The sequence below is a fragment of the Neolamprologus brichardi genome, chromosome 10 (genome assembly GCF_056152115.1).
Source record: "Neolamprologus brichardi isolate AB-2024 chromosome 10, ASM5615211v1, whole genome shotgun sequence".
Lineage (NCBI taxonomy): Eukaryota > Metazoa > Chordata > Actinopteri > Cichliformes > Cichlidae > Neolamprologus > Neolamprologus brichardi.
In genome coordinates, this window is record NC_142113.1 from 24,969,485 (window position 1) to 24,991,756 (window position 22,272).

General features: G+C 40.6%; 2 protein-coding genes across 2 annotated transcripts; both read left to right on the forward strand.

Annotated features, from left to right (window-relative positions):
* Positions 1 to 835: 835 nt before the first annotated feature.
* camlg (calcium modulating ligand) lies at positions 836 to 7,507 on the forward strand. The gene is made up of 4 exons (XM_006785033.2): positions 836 to 1,148; positions 2,665 to 3,107; positions 3,249 to 3,314; positions 5,026 to 7,507. The coding sequence occupies exons 1-4, from the start codon at positions 998 to 1,000 to the stop codon at positions 5,215 to 5,217; spliced, it is 852 nt and encodes a 283-aa protein (XP_006785096.1). The 5' UTR covers positions 836 to 997; the 3' UTR covers positions 5,218 to 7,507.
* Positions 7,508 to 8,366: 859 nt separating this feature from the next.
* ddx46 (DEAD (Asp-Glu-Ala-Asp) box polypeptide 46) lies at positions 8,367 to 22,230 on the forward strand. Its single transcript, XM_006785034.3, has 23 exons — positions 8,367 to 8,496; positions 8,668 to 8,826; positions 10,195 to 10,317; positions 10,715 to 10,802; positions 10,978 to 11,146; positions 11,354 to 11,595; positions 12,058 to 12,168; positions 12,333 to 12,498; positions 12,620 to 12,740; positions 12,947 to 13,122; positions 13,363 to 13,484; positions 14,821 to 14,899; positions 15,826 to 15,908; positions 16,126 to 16,290; positions 16,409 to 16,571; positions 16,925 to 17,118; positions 17,247 to 17,384; positions 17,726 to 17,875; positions 18,025 to 18,252; positions 18,478 to 18,696; positions 20,900 to 21,044; positions 21,439 to 21,512; positions 21,628 to 22,230. Exons 1-23 carry the CDS (start codon positions 8,480 to 8,482, stop codon positions 21,673 to 21,675), a joined length of 3,180 nt encoding a protein of 1,059 aa, XP_006785097.1. The 5' UTR covers positions 8,367 to 8,479; the 3' UTR covers positions 21,676 to 22,230.
* Positions 22,231 to 22,272: the final 42 nt, after the last annotated feature.

The following is a 22,272-nucleotide window of genomic DNA, read 5'->3' on the forward strand; positions in this document are numbered from 1 at the left end:
GACCTTTATTATATCACTTCATTGCTTTAATATAACCAATGACCAAAAGATGAAACAAATAAAATGATTAAGTTGTTTCATATCTTCAGTTTTTCCATAGCTCAGTTACAATTATTTAAATTAATATGCCCTGCTTTTATATAATTAACTGAAAAAAATTGTTATTTCAGGTCTGATTTTTTTTAGTTGCATCGTTAATGCACTTTTTATTTCAGCTTGAGTAAAGAATACTCCAAACCTAGAGGTTAGAGCTATTTTTCCTATTAACACTACAGACCATTCAGAAATGGATTTTTTTTTTAAAAAAGGCAGAATTTGTCACTTCCAGCCTCTTGAGGTCTAGAGATAATCTAAAATTTGGTGCCATTTCGAAAAACAAAAATGAAATTATCCCGTTTTTTATGCTTTATGCTTTGTTATGCTTATGCTTTGCCACTCAGAACACACTGTTTCCTTAGTGTTTCTTTGTACTTTTTTATGCTCGTTAAATGCTAATATTGTTATACAGTTTTATGAAGGCGTATTAGAGCCAATTAAAGGCATAAAGAGGCTGAGGATTCAAGCAAACTAAGAACAAATAAATTTATTTACCATAAATTTATATAGTTTTTTTTTTTTTTTTTTTTTTTTTTTACCTTTTTCTTGTAAATTTGCCATTTGTTTTTATTTGTTTTAAATATCACCTTTCTCTTTTAAATATATGACCCGTTTGGTTGTAAATTTGCCTTTTTGCAGAATATACCCATCTGGCCCCTTCATTATTATTATTTTATTATTATTAGTCGTAATAAATCATCGCATATCGTTGACGTAATCTAAAAAAAGCCGTGCTGACATCATCACTGTGCGCCACAGTTAAGGCTCGTCGCTCTTTCGTGTTAAGCGTTTAATTCAGTGGTCTGAGGCTTCTGTGTCGTGTACCGTGAGCTACTGAAGCACTAGCTTTATGTACTGTGGGCTGAGTTTGCATTAAAGGGTCATTTACTTAATTATCGACATGGAGTCCGGGGAGGCCAGCGAGGAGAAGACGGGCTCCATGTCGGCGGCACAGAAAAGAGCGGAGATCCGGAGGAAAAGGCTGCTCATGAATTCAGAGGACAGGATGAACAGGATCGTGGGAATCACCAAAAACGAGCCTGAAAATAACGGTAATCGGTAACAAACGATCCTCTGAATTTCTCCTGGGCGTGTCTTTCCTATTGAAACACGCTGTCGTGACAGAGACCCGCCTCATCCTGCGGCTGCAGTTGGGACGTTAGTGCTGTCTTTTAGGACCATAACTTACTATGTAAATAATCGGGCTCACTGCAGATATATTAACTAGAAGAAGAAAATGGCAGCAGCTTGGGATTCAAGTCATGCTAAATGCTGTTAGCATTAGCAGGTGGAGATCAGAGGGTGGCTCACAGGCTGCTCAGCTCTGATAAACAGAATAATTAATACACAGCAATACAGCAGTGTAGATAGAAGGTACCTCAGCCAACCTGTCCTATTGCACACAGGCTTTAAGACACCTGCAGAGAAGCTGCAGTAGTCAGTACATAAGGAAACAAAAAATACATATATGCCAAGCATATCTCTCATAACAAATATCTAGTCATTTGGAACCAGAAAGCACAGGAGTGAGTGACAAGGTAAAAGCTGCAGTTGGTTTTTGGCTGTGACTTTTATATATCCTTTATTTATCAGGGTAAAAAGTGTCATTGGCATGAAGAATAGAGAGATATGGCCAAAAGGGGGCTGAAATTGCAACAAATTATTATTGAGATATTTTAAGTGGCCAAAAATGACTGTATTTATTATAATGTAGGTACAATAAGCAAAGATATTATACATTGAAAATGCATAGAAAAATCAGAAGTGGCAGACAATCACTCTATGGCACAACACCAGCAGTACTGTCTATGATCAGCTCCTGAGAGTACAGATTTCATTCCCTTTCTTTGGCGACACATCATAGTTATCATGTTTCAAAAAGTGATCGAAGCGACCATCGTCAGCAGTCACTGTTCTCTTCTTAATTGACTTCTTCAAGCCCTCTTCTTCAGTGTGGCCATATCTACCGAGCCCAGGTCCTCCTCCATCATCATGAGTGCCCTCGCTGAAGTTATCTTACTCTAAATATCCAAAATCAATCTTCCCAGACTTGAATGTGTTGAAATTCTCAATTCTGTGGAACATACTATGAGTTTTGACAAGTCCTGATTGTTTTTGCTCAGACCTCGCTGTTCTCACTCACTCCTGTGCTCTTGAACACTGTTAGGCACTGGAAATGGCTGTTTAAAAAATTATGCTGACATTAACTTCCCAGTTTAACTTAAACAACACAGACAAGCTGGAACTCATCAGTGTCTTCATGCAATCAGACCCAGCAAAAAAAACTTAATGGAAACTTACTGGTACTACAATCTGTTATCAATATTATGCTGTCTCTGAACTGAAGTAAAATCATAGTCCCCTGTACAAAATCTAAACAGCTTGCAATTGGTTTATAAAGATAATTAATTTGTTAAATCCTTTTGAATTAAAGCTAAAACTGCAGTTACGTCACACCTGGATTCGTTTTTTTGGGAGGGGGTGGGGGTGGGGGATGGGGGGGGAGCTGACTAATCATTTTAGCACTAGCTAATGTCATATTACTGATTATTGTCTTCTCATTGTCAGGAGCATCACGGCGTCCTGCAGAACCCCGGTTCCATCTGCCTCTAGAGCCATGGTCCACTGCCTCATCTTCTCCGAGACCGTCTCCAGGGATTGGCAGTCACTCCCACAGCTCCACCCCGGAGAGGAGAGGCTCACCCCTGCCAGAGCTCTCCAGTGAGCCACCCGGAGGATCCTCAGAAGATGATATCGGAGGAGTCCGTCGGAGACCGAGGGGCGAGCGGCCGTCAGATGATGTCAGTGGCTCTCCTCGTCCAGGCTTTCTCTCTGCCTCCTACTTTTCTCGTTTTGATGATGCCATGAAGCTTCGGGGTCAGCTGGCCAATGAAAAGCCGACCGAGGACGGAAGGTCGGACTCAGAGGAGTTTGATCCCTTCAGGGTCTTCAGGCTCATCGGCAGCGTCCTCCTTGCTGTTTTTGTCAGGGTTTTTGTCTGCAAGTATCTGGTGAGCCTGTAGCTTTTAACACAGACTTGCTAGTACACTAGTAAGGAGTTCATTTTTACATTTTATGCCAGTATCAGTACCAAATATGTATTTATTTATTTGTTTGTTAGTTAATGCTACATTTATCTTGTTTTATTTTAGTCAATATTTGCTCCATTTCTGACACTTGAACTGGCCTACATGGGGTTGTCCAAATACTTTCCAAAGGTGAGTTTTTATTTTTTAAGACTCTCATCTCTCTGCATGCACACATTGTGCATGCAGAGCGGACAGCACTACGAATAATATTTTAGTTTTGTTTTTCTCTGTATAAATGGAAAATCAAATGCAATGACCTATTGCAGTTGTTCCGATGTAGTTGTGCTGTTTCGGACAGCCCAGTCTTTTTAGCCACAATCTTCTCAACCAACACCAAGTTCATACAAAGTACAATATTAAATTGGACATGAGGTCCTGGAGCACGCCTATGAATTCACAGCCTTAATTCTGCTACACCGCTGAGGACTAACCAGTCAGAGTGGACTAACAAGTTATAGCTAGCCAAGATCATGTTTACACTTCTCAATGGATTATTGGTTAAACAGGATTTCAAATCTACTGGACATTGCATCTAGGCGATGGAAGTTGCCTCACCCATCATCCCCCCCCCCCTTTTTTTTTTAAAAAGATAAAAACTATTGGTAATAAGGAAAAGACAAATACCTGTTCAACAACTAGACAGATTAAAACAACCTGCTGAAACCGAGTATCAGAAAATCTGGGAATGAAAGATGATTTAAATGTAACATAACATGGTTTCTGGTGCCAGTTGGGCGGTCTGAGTATTTCAGAAACTGATCTATTCCCATCTATTTTCCCAGACAATCATCTCTTGGGTTTACAGATAATGGTTGAAAAAAGAGAACATATCTGTGTGAAAAATCCATGTTGAGGGTTTGAGCTGATCGGAAGGCAACAGTAACTCAGAGAACTTGTTAAAACTAAGGTATACAGAAGAGCACCTTTAAATGCAAAATACCCTGAACCTTGAAGCAGATGGGCTATAGCAGCAGAAGACCACACCGGGTGCTTCTTCTGTCAGCTAAGAAAGGGAAACTGAGGCTACAGCTCATACAGGGTCTCAAAAATTGGACAATAGAAGTTTGGAAAAATGCTGCCTGCTCCAATGAGTCTGGATTTCTGCTGTGTCATTCAGATAGTAAGGTCAGATTTTGGTGTACTGTTGCTGACCATGCCCATCCCATTATGACTACAGTACACCCATCTTCTTGAACTGCTTTCATGAACATGACATTGAGTTCACTGTACTCATTTATGATGTGGTGGAATTGGAGATCTGCATAATGGATGTTCAGCTAACAAATCCACAGCGACTGTGTGGTGCTTTAATGTCAGTATGGTCCAAAATATGTGAGAAATATTTCCAGGAGCATATTGAATCTATGCCACAGAGGGTCCAAACTGGTACTGGTACTAAAGAAAGTGTCCAGTGATATTTTAAAACATGGACATCGCCACTGTGACATCACCCACTAGTTTTGGACTCATTTTGAAGGCACAGGGTTTAATTTTAACAGCTGCTGTTCTTGTTTTTAATTAAGAAGTGATCATATTTGGAAAAGCTGGTGGATTGTTAAGTCATCACCAGAAGAATAGATGGAGAGGTTGGAGAGGTCCAGTTCAGTGACTCCACTTAATTTAGCAACCAAAGCAGGTTGTAAACATGTTTCTTTCTGTTGCAAAGCTGGACATTTTAACATGGGAGTCTGTGGGGATTGACTTGCTCTATTTCTAATAGAGTTTTAGTTTTTGAACATTTTAATCTTGATTTATTTAGTGCAAAAATAGATTGATTAATAATGAGAAGTAAGCACATATATTTGCATATAATGTGCTTTGGGTTCTCCTGTTTCTGCAGGTAGAGAAGAAGACCCAGACCACTGTGCTAACTGCTGCCCTGTTACTGTCCGGCATCCCTGCCGAGGTCATCAATCGCTCCATGGACACCTACAGGAGGATGGGTGACGTCTTTGCTGACCTCTGTGTCTACTTCTTCACCTTCATCCTCTCGCATGAGATACTGCTCCTCATTGGCTCAGAGACTCCCTGATAGGTTACAAGGACCTCTGTAAACCCCCACCCCTCCTTTTTTGCTGTCCCCTCCCATCTCTCATAGCAACATAGGCATGCTTAGTTGCACCCTCAGGTGCTTGTTTATCATTGACAGTCTGGAGGTGAACCCCTGCTGCCTTATGATCAGGCCCGCACACGCCAGCTGGACGAGTGCTCGTCATTTGAGCTCTTCGGGATTTCACTAACGCTAAAGCTACGCCCGACCACAAAGTTCGGTGTTTGTTACAGACTTCCAGGTTAATTTTTCTCTGAACAGAAGCTGTGAAACCTGTGTTACCTGTGTGTAAAGAATGTACTGCCATTTATTGCGCAGAAGGATATTTATTAGCACGGAAAATGGGAAGTATCACGGCGAAGATTGGATTACTGTACAGTCATCAGTCTGACATCCCAGTGGGCAGCCACAGATTGCATTTAACTTATGAAGGGGAAACACTGGAGTCTCCTAAAAGGCTGGGTCATAATTCTAAATCTGACACCTGATAGGAACAATTGTTTGCTGAACAAGATGTTGAGTCAGAACGCTTTGAATTATCGCCAAGCCCTTGAGTCATTCTGCGGAGTAATAACCTCCAAAGGTGATGCTTAGTCTGAGCAGGGTGTCCTATTTTCAGCTAATGCCACAGCCAGATTCCTCAGCAGGGTTCTAACTCTTCTGTAAAACCAAAATCTGCTGTCAAGACGATGAAAACTGCTGGAGAATTTTGGAGGTAGCTAGTCTACAACACTATAGTAATCTTTTTGTCAACTTAGGGCATCGCACAGGGGAAACTCACTTTCAGTTCATGCCACTCAAATCAAACGCAGAACACTGCTGGCCTTTTAGGTTGAAGTGCTTCATTTGTACATCGTGAAAGTGAGGTTGGTACAACCTTGCAAGGAAAGTTTCTAGATCCGTTACAATTGACAGTATGAATGACATTGACAGAAGCAGCAGTTTTCTGTTCTTTCTCATACGGTACATAAACACCCCTGCTGATTGCAGTGTCCGCACCAGAGCTGTAGACGAGATAGAGACGTGACAGCTGTGTCACAGATCATCATAGCAGCCCAGTAGAAAAATCTCCCGCAAACAAAAGTGTGAGAAACTTTTAACTCGAGCAGCGTTGGAAAAATAGTCGCCCTGAGATTAATGACAAGATTCAGAAATTTGCTTTCTGACTTTTATTCTCAGGTTTATTAATTCAGCTTTTTTGTGAATACTGCGATTAATCTCAGAGATCTCACAGTTACGTTGCTCCTCTCTGAGTGGAGAGGTTCGGATGACCTCCGACACTGCTGCACAGCCTATTTAAAACAAATAATAAGGAGAGAAAGAGGCCAGCAGTTAGACATCGTTTTACCACACTAATAATCTGTTGTAGAAAGAGCCGTATCAAACATTTCTGTCCATCAGAATGAGCTGGCTTAAAAAGACGGAGATCTTAGAGGTACAAGAGGCCGGGAAGAACAAAACTACTCTGGTATAAATGGAATGAGGAAGAATGACAGAATTTCTGGATTGCCTCAAACTGTGAGCTTCTTTGATTTTTCTACAAAACAAACTTTTACATAGATGGCCCTCCAACCTTCAGTTAGAGATTTTAAAGATATTCGAGTGTTGAGGACCTTCCCATTTCTGAGGGATTTTCTTTTCCTCATAGCACTGCTTTAAAAATCACATTTTCTCTGATCTTTGGGAAGGGTCCACTTACGTTACAAACAATTTCCTTCTTTGTTTACGTCTGATGAAGAGTTTAGCCCTTGTATGTTTAGTGTACGTTATTACGCTCGGTCATGAGCTTAAAACCGCGGTGAACTTTATACACGCTGAGAGTGTTTTGGGGGGTTTTACTAGAAAGTGCTGTCACTGCAATTTTGTGTGAGGCAGGGGGACTTTGTATGCTTATTTGTGTTGAGTAATTCTGGTGACATATCCTGCTTTGCTTTGTTCAAGCCTCTCTCATACATACTTGCATAAATATACAGTATGCTCTCTCTACTTCCGTGCTGTCCTTGTTTCATATTTGTAATTTTAACCTGATTAATTTATGAATGTGAATATTTTTCCATGTGAATGACTTGGTGTAATTTATCCTACAACTTGTCTGACCTACTTGATTGTTTTTTTGATAACGTAAATTTGCTGATACTGTTTTTAATGGCTCTTGCGGTATCTTACATATTTGAACGCGAGTAACAAATGTAGTGTTGATGTGATGTAAACAGTCTCTGCTCCAAAAGATAAATGAGCAACCGAACAATTCATACCAAATAAATACTACTTGTGTGAATCACCTCTTTTTTGGCATCAGTTATTAAGCCACACTTTGAAAAAGCCTTAATTTGAAAGACAAAGGGAACTGATATTACTAAATTTAGCTTATTAAAAATATGTATCTAATCTAATCAGCCAATCACAGGGCAGCCTGTATAGCCATGTAAGCATGGTCAAGCATGTTTGGTTTGGCAGCGTTTTAGACAGGATGTAACCCTAAAGGGTATTTGTGTCTGTAGCTGGAATCAAACCAACAAACTCTTGCACAATTGAAAGTGTAGGGTCAGAATTTGATGTTAACAACATGAAAGCATGGATTCATTCTGCCTTCAACAGCTCACACTCCTGTGGTGGTAATGGTGTAGTATTTAGTAGGGGCCTGGTAAGTTTGGTTAGCTTTTTTTCCCTAAATCTTCTGGCAAATATTTGCTACATTGAACATTTTGCATTCAGATTCACCCCAGTAGTGACAAAAAGCTGCCATTGGATGATTTTTTCTAAAAATATTTTCTTTTCAAATCCAGTGCGATCTCTCATGTAAGTCTCAGCTTTAAAATGTGGAAAACAAGAAAGATAAATAGGTTTTTCATTTATAACTCTGTGGTGGAACCAATAAACCACTGATCCTCCAATTAATACAACTTATATTTAAGAATGAGAGAATTTTAAAATGTTTCAGTTCCACGAAAGATAAAGAGATGAATAAGGTGAAATAAATGAAAATGAAATCATCTTCATAAAGTTCGGGAACCGTTCACAAATGAAAAGCCCTGCGACACAGCCTGTGATAAGGCTGGGGTATTCTGACCTCCCACCACTTGGTGGCGCAGCAACCTTTTACCTGTGGAGTTTAGGAGATGTAGAGTCGCACTTTTTTTACGTGCGGGTTCAAACACACAAACATCCACTCGACGCGCAAGACTCGTTTATTTTCTGAGAACTAAGTTCACTTTTTTGCGAGACTTATCTGCGTGGGTTCGAGATGGGACGTGAGTCGAGGTATGTCTGGACTTTTCCGGTTAGTCTGGTGCTGGTGAATCGAGTGTGACTAACTTCTGTTTGAGGAAGCGATTTTAGATTAGCGTTAGCATGCTGGCTAAAAGCGTACTGATGTTTATGCACGTTAACCAAGAGCTAATCTCTCATATCATGTGTTTTTTTAATCAACAGGCATTACCGGAAACGTTCCGCATCTCGGGGACGGTCGGGTAGCCGATCAAAGAGTCGCTCCCCGGACAAGCGCTCCAAGAAAGACGAGCGGAGCCGGAGGGAGAGGTCACGGAGCCGGGATCGCCGCAGGTCGCGCTCCAGAGACAGAAAACGAGCCAGGTGTGTGGTGGTTTGAACTTAAGTTTAAGTGTACACGTAAATAAATACATTTTGAAGTGGACTGAAGTCTTCTGGTGTTTACAGCCTGAACACAAATTGAAGTTTCTGGTCACTCTTTTGATCCGATGTAACAATACTGATTTTCCAACCATATGCAGGCAGAATGACTATCTCTTTTTTCATAGAGATATATTGTGTTTTTGGCTCGTGTGTGTTAATGTTGTTGGTGGAAATACAAATGACACTGAACATGTTATTGTTGCTCAGAGAGGATCTGTATCTGTATTGGTTTGTTCAAATATAAAGGTATATCTAAATAAGATCCAGCATTTTATGAGCATGTCTACTTATATGTGGAAACCTCTCCTGTTTGAGAGCAGAAAAAACAAACAAACCAAAACCCAGCAGTGATGCTTACTTAAAATTTTCTTTCCCTGTAGTGAATCAAAAGAGCTGCAAGCTGTCTGAGATTCAGTGCTCCTGGCACATTATTAAATTATTTATTTATTTTTTACAACATCAACAACATGGCTAGTGCAGACTTGCACAACACTTCCTGACCTACAATATGATGCAACAATACCAATTGCAGTTCTGGGTTCATTTCAGTCACTTTATCTTGCATCTGTTTCAAAAGTCTGACATGGTTTTGGTTGTAGCCTGCCTGTTGTCCCATTTCAGCTTCAGCATGCAGGTACTCTGTTAATAAATCACTCCTGGGGCACTCACTAATCTCATACTCTTTTGTTTTCCCACTTGCAAAGATGAGTAACTTGACTCGCAAACATTACAGTTCTTGTCCAGCGCCAATGAGAAAAGGTCAATTGTCTGCTTGGAGAGGGGCACATTCTCAATTTTCTTTTCTTCCTTCAGAGACATTAGGGCACATTAGTCATTCACTAGTCCACCAAAAACTCTTTGATAAACTCCATCAGACAATAGCCTGCTTTAATGGGGGGAAAAACAACAGGCTATATGTCCCAGCCATACGTTGATGAACAGAAGCCAAATTTAGTTTTTAACAAAACTGTTTACTGCTGTTGCTCTGTCTGGTAATTATCTTTAATTTCAGTAGAATTGCATCCATAGATTTGAAAATTCTTTTGAACTAAAACGTTCACATGTGTTAAATTTTGCAAATCCAGTAGGACAGTGGATAAAAATCACAGTGATGGCGAAGAATCATTTTGAATCGAGACAGTGAAAATTCATGCACTTTTTTTATGATACAGTTTTATCATGATTAAGCTATTGTGAGGTTTACTTTTAGATGCGCATCAGCACACTTAAAAAGCTGAAACTGACAAAACTGTTGTCTCCCTGTTGATTTGTCCTTTTACATGTGATATGTTTTCCTTTGGCTTCCAGGCGCTCCAGGAGCAGGGAGAGGAGGAGGTCGAGAAGCCGAGACAGGAGGCGGTCGGGCAGCAGAAGCCGAGCCCGGAGGTCCCGCTCTGGTAGCCCCAGCAAGAGCAGTAAAAAGGATGAAAAGTGAGGCTTTAAATTCCCATCTGTGAAATTGAAAACACACAGAGTCTTCTACTCTGTACTTTGTGTTCTTTTGCTGGCATGCAGAGTGATAAATAATTATATGTTGTGAAAGGGGCTGCGTTTAGGGTTAGAGTATTGTAGCTCTTTTACATGTCATGTAAAGATGCTATGAGCAGCCAGGATGTGAGGCATATTTTCAGAGCTTGGTGACAGTTAAAAAAACACCATATAATATATTGAGCTTTCCATTTTTATAAAGATTAAACTGTCCTCTAGAAGTGGTGAACAGTATAGAAGACCTTGTAAATTGGATGGATGATTTGCATGATTTGCTTAATCTGAGCAATTCCATAATCCCATCTATTACACTTTGTCTTATTTTCTTTTTCCCTTGCAGGGCTAAAAGCAAAGAGAAGGACACCCTGGAGCCTGTAGCTGAAAAGAAAAAGATTAAAGAGGAGAAAGAAGATGAAAAGGTTGAGGATGTAAGTTGGTTGATATGTTTACTTCTGCTAGCTTGAATGCCATTGTCCTTTCTTCATGTTTTTCTTTGCCCGTAGAAAGAACTTTAAAGTGCCTCTTTGTTTGAAATAATAAGCAAGTAAGTAAAGAACTTAACGAGAAGTAAAATATTTGTGCTTTTCCTTTGTTTTCATGCAGCAAGACTTTGACCAGAACAAACTGGAGGAGGAGATGAGGAAGAGGAAGGAGCGGGTGGAGAAGTGGAGGGAAGAGCAGAGGAAGAAGGCCATCGAAAACATCGGAGAGATCAAGAAAGAACTGGAGGAGATGAAGCAGGGCAAGAAATGGAGCCTGGAGGACGATGATGGTGAGGAAGTAACTGAAGGAAACACTGTTGAATTTTTACTTTGGACTTCACGAGTAGTTTAAGTTGTTTAAACTGTGTCTAACGAAACTTTATCAGTGTGATAAACCAATCAGTCACCCTTTATTTGCTTTAATTTTATCAGCTAACTGACCAATACTTGCTGTAGCTTTATCTTTGCCCAGCATCTTAATTAACTCTTCATTTCAGACGATGACGAGGACGGTTCTGCTGTAATGGAGGGAGATGATGACGAGGAGGTGGACGGGAAAGGGGAAAGGAAAGAGGAGTTAAAGGATGGTAAGAAAGAGGGTGATGACGATAAGGACAAGGAGACTCCCATGGAGCAGCAGACAGAGGAGGATGATATAGATCCCCTGGATGCCTACATGGAGGAGGTGAAACAGGAAGTGAAGAAGTTCAACATTGGAGCCATGAGAGGAAATGATAAGGTGAGGACAAAATCCCGCATTAGTTAGGTAAAATTGAATAATGTGGCCCAAAGACCAGGTCGGTTTCTCCGATATCTAGTGTTTTGAGACATAATATCTGATCTGATGGTTGGATTTTTGCATCTTTTGCAGTGTTATCCTTATTGCCCAACCCTCCCCAAAGTCATTAGGATCAGCTCTAAAAATACACCTTTGAAGTTTGTCAACATTTTCCTGATGTTTGTGTAGTTGCTATCATTTTGTCTTTAGGTGTTCATCACTGGAAGCGTGTGGCTTTGGTTTTTGTTTTCACTGCATATTCTGTGAAGGTCCATTCTTTTCAGGGATTAAACATTGTGAAAAATAGACTGGAAAGGATCTCCTGTTATCATCCGTTTCATCTACTAGTGTCAGACCAGATGCTGCCTTTATGGATGTTTGTTCTTCTGCTGATGAATATGTGTGTCTTCTCTTCTTCTGCAGAAAGGTGCAATGACTGTGACCAAAGTGGTGACAGTCGTTAAAACCAAGAAAGGACCTCACACGCACAAAAAGAAGGGAGAGCTGATGGAGAATGACCAGGATGCCATGGAGGTGAGATTTTAATGCTTGCTTTGATTATATAATAAAGGTTAAACCTCTTCTCTCGCTGCCCGAGAAGCTGAGATGAATGAAACAGAGATCCTCAGTAATTAATCTGCTTTCTGCTGATGGGATCATCTTTTAACAATCTAAAATGATGCTCATGTGTTTGACAGTACTCATCAGAGGAGGAAGAGGTTGATCTCCAGACGGCTCTGACAGGCTTCCAGACCAAACAAAGGAAGATCCTGGAGCCTGTTGACCACACAAAGATCCAGTATGAACCGTACCGCAAAAACTTCTACGTAGAGGTGCCCGAACTGGCCAAGATGACTACAGAAGGTCAGTGAGAAAACCATATCTGTTCTATGATAAACGACTTGTCTTTTTCATGCTTAATTACTTGTTTAAAATCTCTTTATTCAATTTATTCATTTATTTATTTTATTTTAAATAAATACAGAAGTGAATGCGTACAGACTGGAACTGGAAGGCATTACGGTGAAAGGGAAAGGCTGTCCCAAACCCATCAAGACATGGGTGCAGTGTGGAGTGTCGATGAAGATCCTGAACGCCCTGAAGAAGTGAGTGTGTCTCTGTGTGTGTGCATGTTTGAAAATCATTGTGCAGTGAGCAGTCTTTTCTCTTTATATAAAATCCATTAATAAGCCAATAAATATGACCATTCATATTCACTCTATTCACTCAAGACTAGCAACAAATATATAATTAATATATTGGGATTGCGTATGACTCTTTCTGACAAGATGCTCATGGTTTTCTTTTAAAGGCACGGTTATGAGAAACCCACACCCATCCAGGCCCAGGCCATCCCTGCCATCATGTCTGGCCGAGACCTCATTGGTATTGCTAAGACCGGCAGCGGGAAAACCATAGCTTTCCTGCTGCCCATGTTCCGACACATCATGGACCAAAGACCCCTGGAGGAATCCGAGGGCCCCATCTGTAAGCAACAGGAACTTTTATTTTTCCTTTGGGCTTCTCGCTAAAATATAAATAAACTCATCTTTTGATCACATTCAAATAAAAACATATGAATCCTGTCTGATTCCTTTGCTTTTCACAGTCCGGGTTCAGAACCCAACTGTAGGTCAGATGAAGACCAAATGGTCAAGTTTCTTTTTTCTTTGTTTTTCCCCTAACGACAACAATCCAATTATCCTGTTTTTCCTCCCTTTTACGCAGCTGTAATTATGACTCCAACCAGAGAGCTGGCTCTGCAGATCACAAAGGAGTGCAAGAAATTCTCTAAACCGCTGGGACTCAGGGTGGTGTGTGTTTATGGAGGCACGGGCATCAGTGAACAGGTAAGTGTGCGCTGTAGCACAACTACATCATTTTAGAGGTTTAATAGACCTATAGTGTCCATCTGACATAGCAGCTCATGCTTTTCAGTAGAGCCAAAAATGGATTTATATATTGGATGGTAGGGTTAGATTTTGGTATAGACAAGTTGAAAGCATGGATCCATCCTGCCTTGCATTAATGATTCAGGCTGATGTTGATGTAATAGTGTGGGAAACTACAATAGGTTGTTTTTAAAAAACAAACAACAACAAAAGAACAACTGCTGCTATAATAACTGCTTACAGGACTGCTGTCAACATTGACAGTATAACACAGGCTTCAGAGCAAATTGTGGCTCCGCTTGTTCCATCCACGTACAGGTTTCTGTGTGGACAGTGAGTGGAGAGAAGGGTTTTCACCCACTGCAAAACACTTCCATGCAGTCCTCCAAAATGCCAGTAGTGCATGTCAAAAAATACTGTATATCAACAGCACAAGAAGAGTGGCCCACAGACCGGCTGTAGCACTTATTTGTTCGCTGCCTCAATTGACAAAAAGCTCTGTGCAGGTAGACCGTGGACTTCCAGCATATTGTAAGCGAGCTCTCCCTGCTGAACCATAAATTCCACTTTAACTTTGAGGTGGAGTAGAAGATTAAACCTGCTTCTTTTTATGGGCAGCAAGGGGGTGATTCCTCCAATTGCGAGAAGATTTTAAGTAGTAGAGTCTGTGCTATAACAGCCCTTGGTTTCCTTTACTCTGTTACCTGTAAGCACTTTCCTGAAGACTTTAGTCTAAATGATGGCCATTCGTAGTCAGAAAGGAGGAATATCCAGGTTATGTTCACTGGCTAACGACTTGGATTATCCAGGTTGTTTACCAGGTGGTGATATCCTCAGTTTGAGTCTCACTTTTCACATCTAATTTCAAAACACCAAGGCGGTGATGTCAAACTGAACGCCACCAAACAGCAGGTGACGACATTGTGGCTGCGTCTATCTTTTATACTATCAAATAACGGCATAAAATACCAACCTAAAATTGGTCTTCTAAACTATTTTGCAATTCTTGTATATATTTAAACAAAAACATGCATGGCTGAGACTTCTTAAAAAATATATTGTAAAATAATTTGAAGAATTTTGAAAAGGTTTGGAGGAAACACCGATTTGAGACCCAGTAGCAGAAACTTCCAAATTCAAGTTGCTCATTATTGTATACGCTCCTTGTGCACCATAATAATTTTATTGTGTTGGTATTATAAGTGTTTAAATTCTGGACATTGTTCCTCCCTCAAAACTCCTGCAACAGAAAGAAAATGTGTATTTTTCCTTAACGCTGCCTTCTGTATTATAGATCGCTGAGCTGAAGAGAGGAGCTGAGATCATCGTGTGCACACCAGGAAGAATGATTGACATGTTGGGGGCCAACAGCGGTGAGTTCATCACTCTTGGTCGTGTCGCTTCTCTATCCTTATAGGACATAAATGCAAGTCTGCACATTTGATGCCTTTTCTTGTTGCTTTGCATGGATTAAATGTGACAGTATGATACAGTACATAATGAACCAAATCAGTACTACTTACTAAACTGTTGGCATTATTTGACCACCTTTGGGATCACTCATATCTACAAGACTGATGTGTTATTCCCGAAGCTCAGGCCAAGTACAGGTAGGTGGACCTGGTGCTGCCTCCACGGTTCCTCTGACTTCAAGCAGGAAACAATCGTAATGTTTGATAAGTGTATCATAACATGGATGTAAGGTGGTCAGGGGTATGCACTGTATTATATCAGAGTTTTGCATCATGTCAGGTTATTTTGACTTAATGTGCTGCTTCTGGGAGTAAATATGATTGTAGAGTCCTGCGCAGCACTGAGCCTTTGCATAGAAATGTGAAAAAAACACTATTAGTGTACTTAGAAAGTAGCTATTACATGTGTGTAGCAGTTAGTATGATAGAAGGGGTTTCTTGTTGCTTCCACACATGCGAGGTAATCTGTAATATGTTTCCCTTGTAGGTGAAAAGGCGCTCGCTCAGATAGTGCTTGATGTGGCTCCATCTCTTGTATTATATGTTTTACAGGTCCCAGTTGCCCCTGAGATGGTACGCAAGACGAGCAAAGAAATTAACAGCCTAAAATACCAATGCAATAAAACTCTGGCCACTTGAAAAATGTGCTGAAATTAGGATGCCTTTATTTATTGTCCAGTTGTATCAAATAGTTGTATCATGGAAAAAGCTTTTCTGTGTTTTGTTAGACTAGTTTCATGTGATGTGAAGAAGGCAGGATGCCTGTTAAGCCTTGACGTTGTTCATATTTAACTGATTTCCTTATGCTCGTCTTCCTTAATGTGTAGGTCGGGTAACCAACCTCCGCAGAGTCACATATGTGGTCCTGGATGAGGCAGACAGGATGTTTGACATGGGCTTCGAGCCACAGGTGGGTGATTATACATTAACATACAGTTTTTCACAAATGAGCAGCATCAAATGAAGCATTGTTAGTGTATAATGTTTAGCACTTGAGGAATGGTTGTGTCCAACATGTTTTATAAAGCCAGGACAAATCAACTCTGAACCTGCAAATGCTGCAAAACAAAATCTTCAGTGACAAAAATTCGCAGATATATTTTTCCCCCCTCTGATTCACACACCAGGTGATGCGTATCGTTGACAACGTGCGTCCAGACCGTCAGACGGTCATGTTCTCAGCAACTTTCCCCAGAGCCATGGAGGCGCTGGCTCGCAGGATCCTGTCAAAGCCCCTGGAGATCCAGGTGGGAGGCCGCAGTGTCGTCTGCTCTGATGTGGAACAACACGTGGTAAGCAGTCTGCAATACATCTCACTAAACAGGAACTTTCCCTTTCAGTTTCTCTGCTTACTAGTTCAGTTTTAATTCTCCCCCCCTTTTTTAAAAGTATCTGTTTTTATTTCTGCAGCTAGTGATCGATGAGGACAAGAAATTCCTGAAGCTGCTGGAGATTCTGGGTCACTACCAGGAAAAAGGATCTGTTATCATCTTTGTGGACAAACAGGAGCACGCAGACGGACTGCTCAAAGACTTGATGAAAGCCTCGTACCCCTGCATGTCTTTACATGGAGGTACTGAGCCACACTTTGACTTCGACAGCCATATAATGAGTAACAAAGCTACTGTGACATCACCCAGTAGTCTCATTTAGAAGCCTCATTAGTTTTTTTTCATCATATGGAATTGTCATTGGCTATCAGCTTGTCAATCACTTTTCAATTTCAGGTATTTGGGATGATCTGGTCTGTTTAAACAACGACCAGGAATATTAAAAAGTCTCATCAAACCACATGAATTCATATTTTTTTGTCCTCCTAATGTGAATATACAATCAGTCAGTTTTATATCTGTCAGTTATATTTTTAGGTTTCTGTTCTGTCATGGCCACATTTACTACAAAGTAGTAATTCTCTGTGTCTCCAAGGAATCGATCAGTACGACAGAGACAGCATCATCAACGATTTTAAGAATGGAGCGTGTCGTCTGATGGTCGCCACCTCTGTGGCAGCCAGAGGCCTTGATGTGAAGCAGCTGATCCTGGTGGTCAACTACAACTGTCCCAACCACTACGAGGACTACGTTCACAGGGCCGGGCGCACGGGCAGAGCAGGCAACAAGGTCAGCCGTTTTAAAGGAAGCTCATTTAATTTTAGACATCAAAAACTAGGAAATTCATGTTGACATTTGGGGTGGTTTTTTTTTTTGGTGGTAATCATGTTTAAATCTGTACATATTTTGCTTCTCAGGGATACGCCTACACGTTCATCACTGAGGATCAGGTTCGCTATGCTGGCGATATCATTAAAGCTCTGGAGCTGTCGGGCTCTCCGGTCCCACCAGAACTGGAGCAGCTTTGGGCCTCTTTCAAAGACCAACAGAAAGCGGTAAGATAAAGACCCACAGTAGGCAATTGTATATTTTAGCATTACTTACTGCCAGGGAGAAACGTATGTTGAAGTTTCTGAAGGTATTAGCAACGTCTTTCTGCACATGTAATGCATCAGCTTAAATATCGTGTTCATTTTTATGCTTTCCTTACAGTTACATGGTGCTTTTATACTTCATGTTTCATTTATTTATCGTTTTCTTTTATTATAAATACTTAACATTAATTGGGATAAAATTTGATTGATCTTTGGTGTCTCAGTTAGTAAGCAGATTAAAAAAGATCTAGAAAGACAATGTGACAAACTTATAAGCTTCTTTCTTTCCTCCCTCTGTGCAGGAGGGTAAGACCATTAAGAGCAGCAGTGGTTTCTCAGGAAAAGGCTTCAAGTTTGATGAGACTGAGCATGCTCTGGCCAATGAGAGGAAGAAGCTGCAGAAAGCTGCTCTCGGTTTGCAGGACTCTGACGATGAGGACGGAGCCCTGGATGTGAGTAACTTTTAAATAATGGAGATTTAAATTTCTTATTTAAATTATTTACTTACCTCTGCTAAACTGCTTGGCTTCTTGTAAGTTTTTTTGTCCTCTAATTGCAGTTATATAATTACTAAACATGTTTAACTGTTATTCCTTCTTAGATTGAGGAGCAAATTGAAAGTATGTTTAACTCCAAGAAGAGGGTGAAGGATCTGTCTGCTCCCGGCGCGGCTGCTGGTCCAGCTGGAGCTGTTGCCGCCACAGCGGCCGCCCCCGGTGGTTTGCCAGGACTCGGGCCTACGTCTGCTGGTAACATCCAGAAATTGGAAATGGCCAAAAGGCTGGCGCTCAAGATCAACGCTCAGAAGAACCTGGGCGCTGAGGCTCAGGTACGTCAAGACTCCAGTGCCACCGTGAATTGGACGGTTGTGCACGTATTCATGACACAGCTGAGATTGCGGGACTTGTGATTTTTCAGACTAACCACTTAGGTTTCATTTTTATTGTGTCCAATACTTAGGTTTGAGTTTACAACCCACAAAAATCCTCAGACCTCAGCTGGTAATTAAAACTTTGTTTGCATTGTGACAATTACAATTACTCTGTGTCTACAGGATGTGATGCAACAGGCAACCAACGCCATCCTGCGGGGCGGCACCATCATGACCCCCTCAGTGTCAGCCAAAACCATCGCGGAGCAGCTGGCAGAAAAGATCAATGCAAAGCTCAACTACACCCCGGTGGAGAAACTGGAGGAAGAGCGGCAGGCGGCTGAGCAGGCTGAGACAGTCAGGAGATATGAAGAGGAGCTGGAGATCAACGACTTCCCTCAGGTCAGCGGCTGTACTGAAATATTTAGCAAGGATCAGTTTTATTTTTGCTTTTTGTTTTTTGGACTCAGGTTTTCTTTTCACAGCCGCTGGGGTTCAGTAGTTTAACTCGACTAAGTCATTTCCCCAAAACAGCATAGGGAAGGAATCATGAATCTGGATGTTGTTGCTGTGTATTGTCACCAGGGGTCTGTGTCAATAATATGGGGATCAGCTGTCTGCATGCTAGCTTATTTCTGTTTGTGCTGTTGTTGGATTGTTAGCTTAGCCCGTGCCGCTGATAAGCCAAGCCAACTTCATTTAAAGCACTTTAAAAAACAGCAACCACTGATAAAACCTCTGGATACAAAAATAAAGATATGTTAGAATAAAATAAATAGAATTAAAATTACAATGTAAAACAAAAGCATCAAGACAGAGTTAAACACGAGTAAAACTTTAAAATCAAAAAGTAAAATCATCACACTTGGGGAAAAGCCAAGATGAAGAGGTGGGTCATAAGCGCAAACTGGTAGTGAAGAGGCCTGTCTTTTTAACAGCAAAGAATTCCTCAGTTTGGGAGCCGCCATGGCAAATCCCTGTTCTCCCGAGCCTCCACTGTGTCCTCGGCACATCCAGGAGCAGCTGGTCTGCTGATTTGAGCAACTGGGAAGTACAACAGCTCAGAGGTCGTGTGGGGCAAGGCCGTGTAAGGACTTAAAAATGAGTAAAAGACCAAACAGAAGACAAAACCAAAACATAAAACAAACTTTTGCTTTTGCAGTTTTTTTCCTGACTACTTCCTGTTAAACTGAGCTCTACTATTGCTCCCTTTGTTTTTCAAGCCCACTTTAAAAAACAAACACAAAAACTATTATTATTTAAAACTTTTCAGCAAATTTACAGACATGTAAGACTAACCTGCAGCTACCTGGTTATCCATACATTTGTATATAAATAAATAATGCGTGATGGGGAAATCTAAGGATCATAATACATCATAAGGTGATGAAACAACATCATCAATATGATTATTTATTGATTCCTTTGGTGGAAAGTTATCCAGATATAAGGTCATATGTGAGTGTTGACGATCCACCCTGTCACACCCTGTCTGTTTCCATCCAGTAGTTTTGCATGTGTTGACATTCCCAGCAGACATAATGCTCTGCAGTTTGGGAGCCACAATTCCTCCAACACCCAGATTTACCATCATTTAAGTGTACTTTCATGTGGGGAGTAATAACAAAAATCCAGCAAAATTCCTTCAAAAGTTATTTTTCCTCCCAAATGCACAGATATCCTGTCATTCTTTTTGCATTGTTGTAAGACCTCCTTCTTCTCTCATCTTGCTTTTTTATACGTTGAGTTGAGTGAACGTTGCTAAAACCCCTATAAAACTGAGAGATGATTCCCATTTTTAGAGTCTGCTCACTTTTTAGTCTGCAGGCATTCTACCTATACATACCAGAAGTTCCACTTTACACGTCTTTGAGTGTTTTCTTTGCTTTCTTTTTAGTGATTTGCACACCACACCAAACCCATCTCCTGGTTGTGGTTTCAAGTGAAACGGGTTCAAGTTTTTCTGGCAGAGACGTTGTTGCTCTAAGTGTTTATGTAAGACTTACACTGTCGCTTTTTTTAGCAATGCAATTTCAGATTTAAAGTTGGAAAGCCAGTTGTACTTTTTTTTTTTTTTAAAACATCTGTGAATGTTTTAAAATGTTCCTGATTTGCTTACACGTAAGTCTTGATTATTCTCCATTGCGAACACGGACGCAGACAGCTGGAGACCTGAGGGCCTAGTAGTCATTCATTCCTGTTATACCCCTTTAAAATCCACCTCCGGCGTGTAGTTGGTGCATCATGATGTAAAGTCTAACATATGCAAATTTGAGTGGAAAATTAAGCAAATCCATCTATTAAAAAATACTTGACATTTAAATCCTCGACTTCTTTAAGCTACTAAGAAAATAACTTTCTTTTAATCTCTGATTAAAAAAGCTAAGCTGTTCGAATTTTTGGCAAAATGTTTATGCTCAATACAAATGCTTTTTGTCCGGGAGAGGGGCTTATCTTTTAGATGACAGATGCTTAAACTGAGCGTTTTGTGGTTTTTGTCACGACTGATTAACAATCAAGAATCCCAAAGTATTTTGTTTCTTCCTCTGAACATAAAGCAGACAAAAAAGGCCTTATAAAATCGTCCTTTTCTTCCTTCCCTCAGACTGCCAGGTGGAAGGTGACATCTAAAGAAGCTTTGCAGAGGATCGGTGAATACTCTGAAGCTGCCATCACCATCAGAGGAACGTACTTCCCTCCAGGCAAAGAGCCCAAGGAAGGAGAGCGCAAAATCTACCTGGCTATTGAGAGTATGTGTCAAAGAACGTCTGTCCTTTTTTTTTAAAAGTCCTGACACCTGATATAACAAGATATTTTTAGGGCAGCTGTACAATTGCTGAACTCTAAGGTTCAGTGAACAGGAACAATGAACATGATAACTTGAGAACAGCACAATGCAGGAAGTTTATAAACTAGTTATCACACGGAGCAGATAATCTTGACTTTTCAAGTTTTAAAGAAGGAAAAAAAGCTTTTGTTGGCTTAAATCATGCTGTTAAAAGTGCCTCTTGCAAAATACAACTCCTCCCTCTATTTTGGTAGTTTTTTTAAATTACCTTTAAGGCAACGAATTTCCTAATGGAGTGTCCAGTTTCCTTAACAGAGCAGCCTATACTGAATATTAACATGTTGTTTGTGTTGTAGGTGCAAATGAACTGGCTGTGCAGAAAGCCAAAACAGAAATTACACGGCTAATCAAGGAAGAGCTCATCCGATTAGTAAGTATCTTTTTGCTCACACATGTTAAAACATGTCATCCACTCTTATTATGCAGTGACTTTATGCCAAAAATGTTTAATTTTATTTCCCGTTTCTTTCTTTTTCCCCCCCCAGCAAAACTCCTACCAGCCGACGAGCAAAGGCCGGTACAAAGTGCTGTAGAGGATGAACCGAGGCACACCGGAGGAGCTTCCATTCCTCATCTCCACAGTTTCATCCAAGTTGTTGAAGAATATTTTAGTCAATATTTTTTTTGTAATGTGTCCAACTTTAGTTGTATTTTGTTTGTTAGCATTTTTGACCCCCCCCCCCCCCCCCCCCCCCGCCACACACACACACACACACACACACATATACACATATATGTCCAATGATTTTTATACCATCAAATCAGCACAACTATCCACAATATGTCTTTAAGTATAAGACCTGGTTTCATTAATAAGATGTTTTTAGTCACATTTATGTAGGAACACCATACCAACCACCATCTTTATGAAAGATCCAAGAAAACATTGTTGCTAAGAAAATAAACTTGTTTCCAGTCTGTTAAGGCGCTTTGTATTTGTTCAGACTGCTAATGTTAATTATTTAATAGCAGTTCTTTGTATATTATTCATCAGTGGTGGGAAGTGATGCTTGGTGAGCATTAAAACTGCTTCATGGCTCGGTTTCAGGATAATAATCTGAAAAATAAAGTCGTTTTTTGAGCCTTTACTCCGGCTTGTTTGGTGAAAATGAGAATTTTCAGGACTTGAG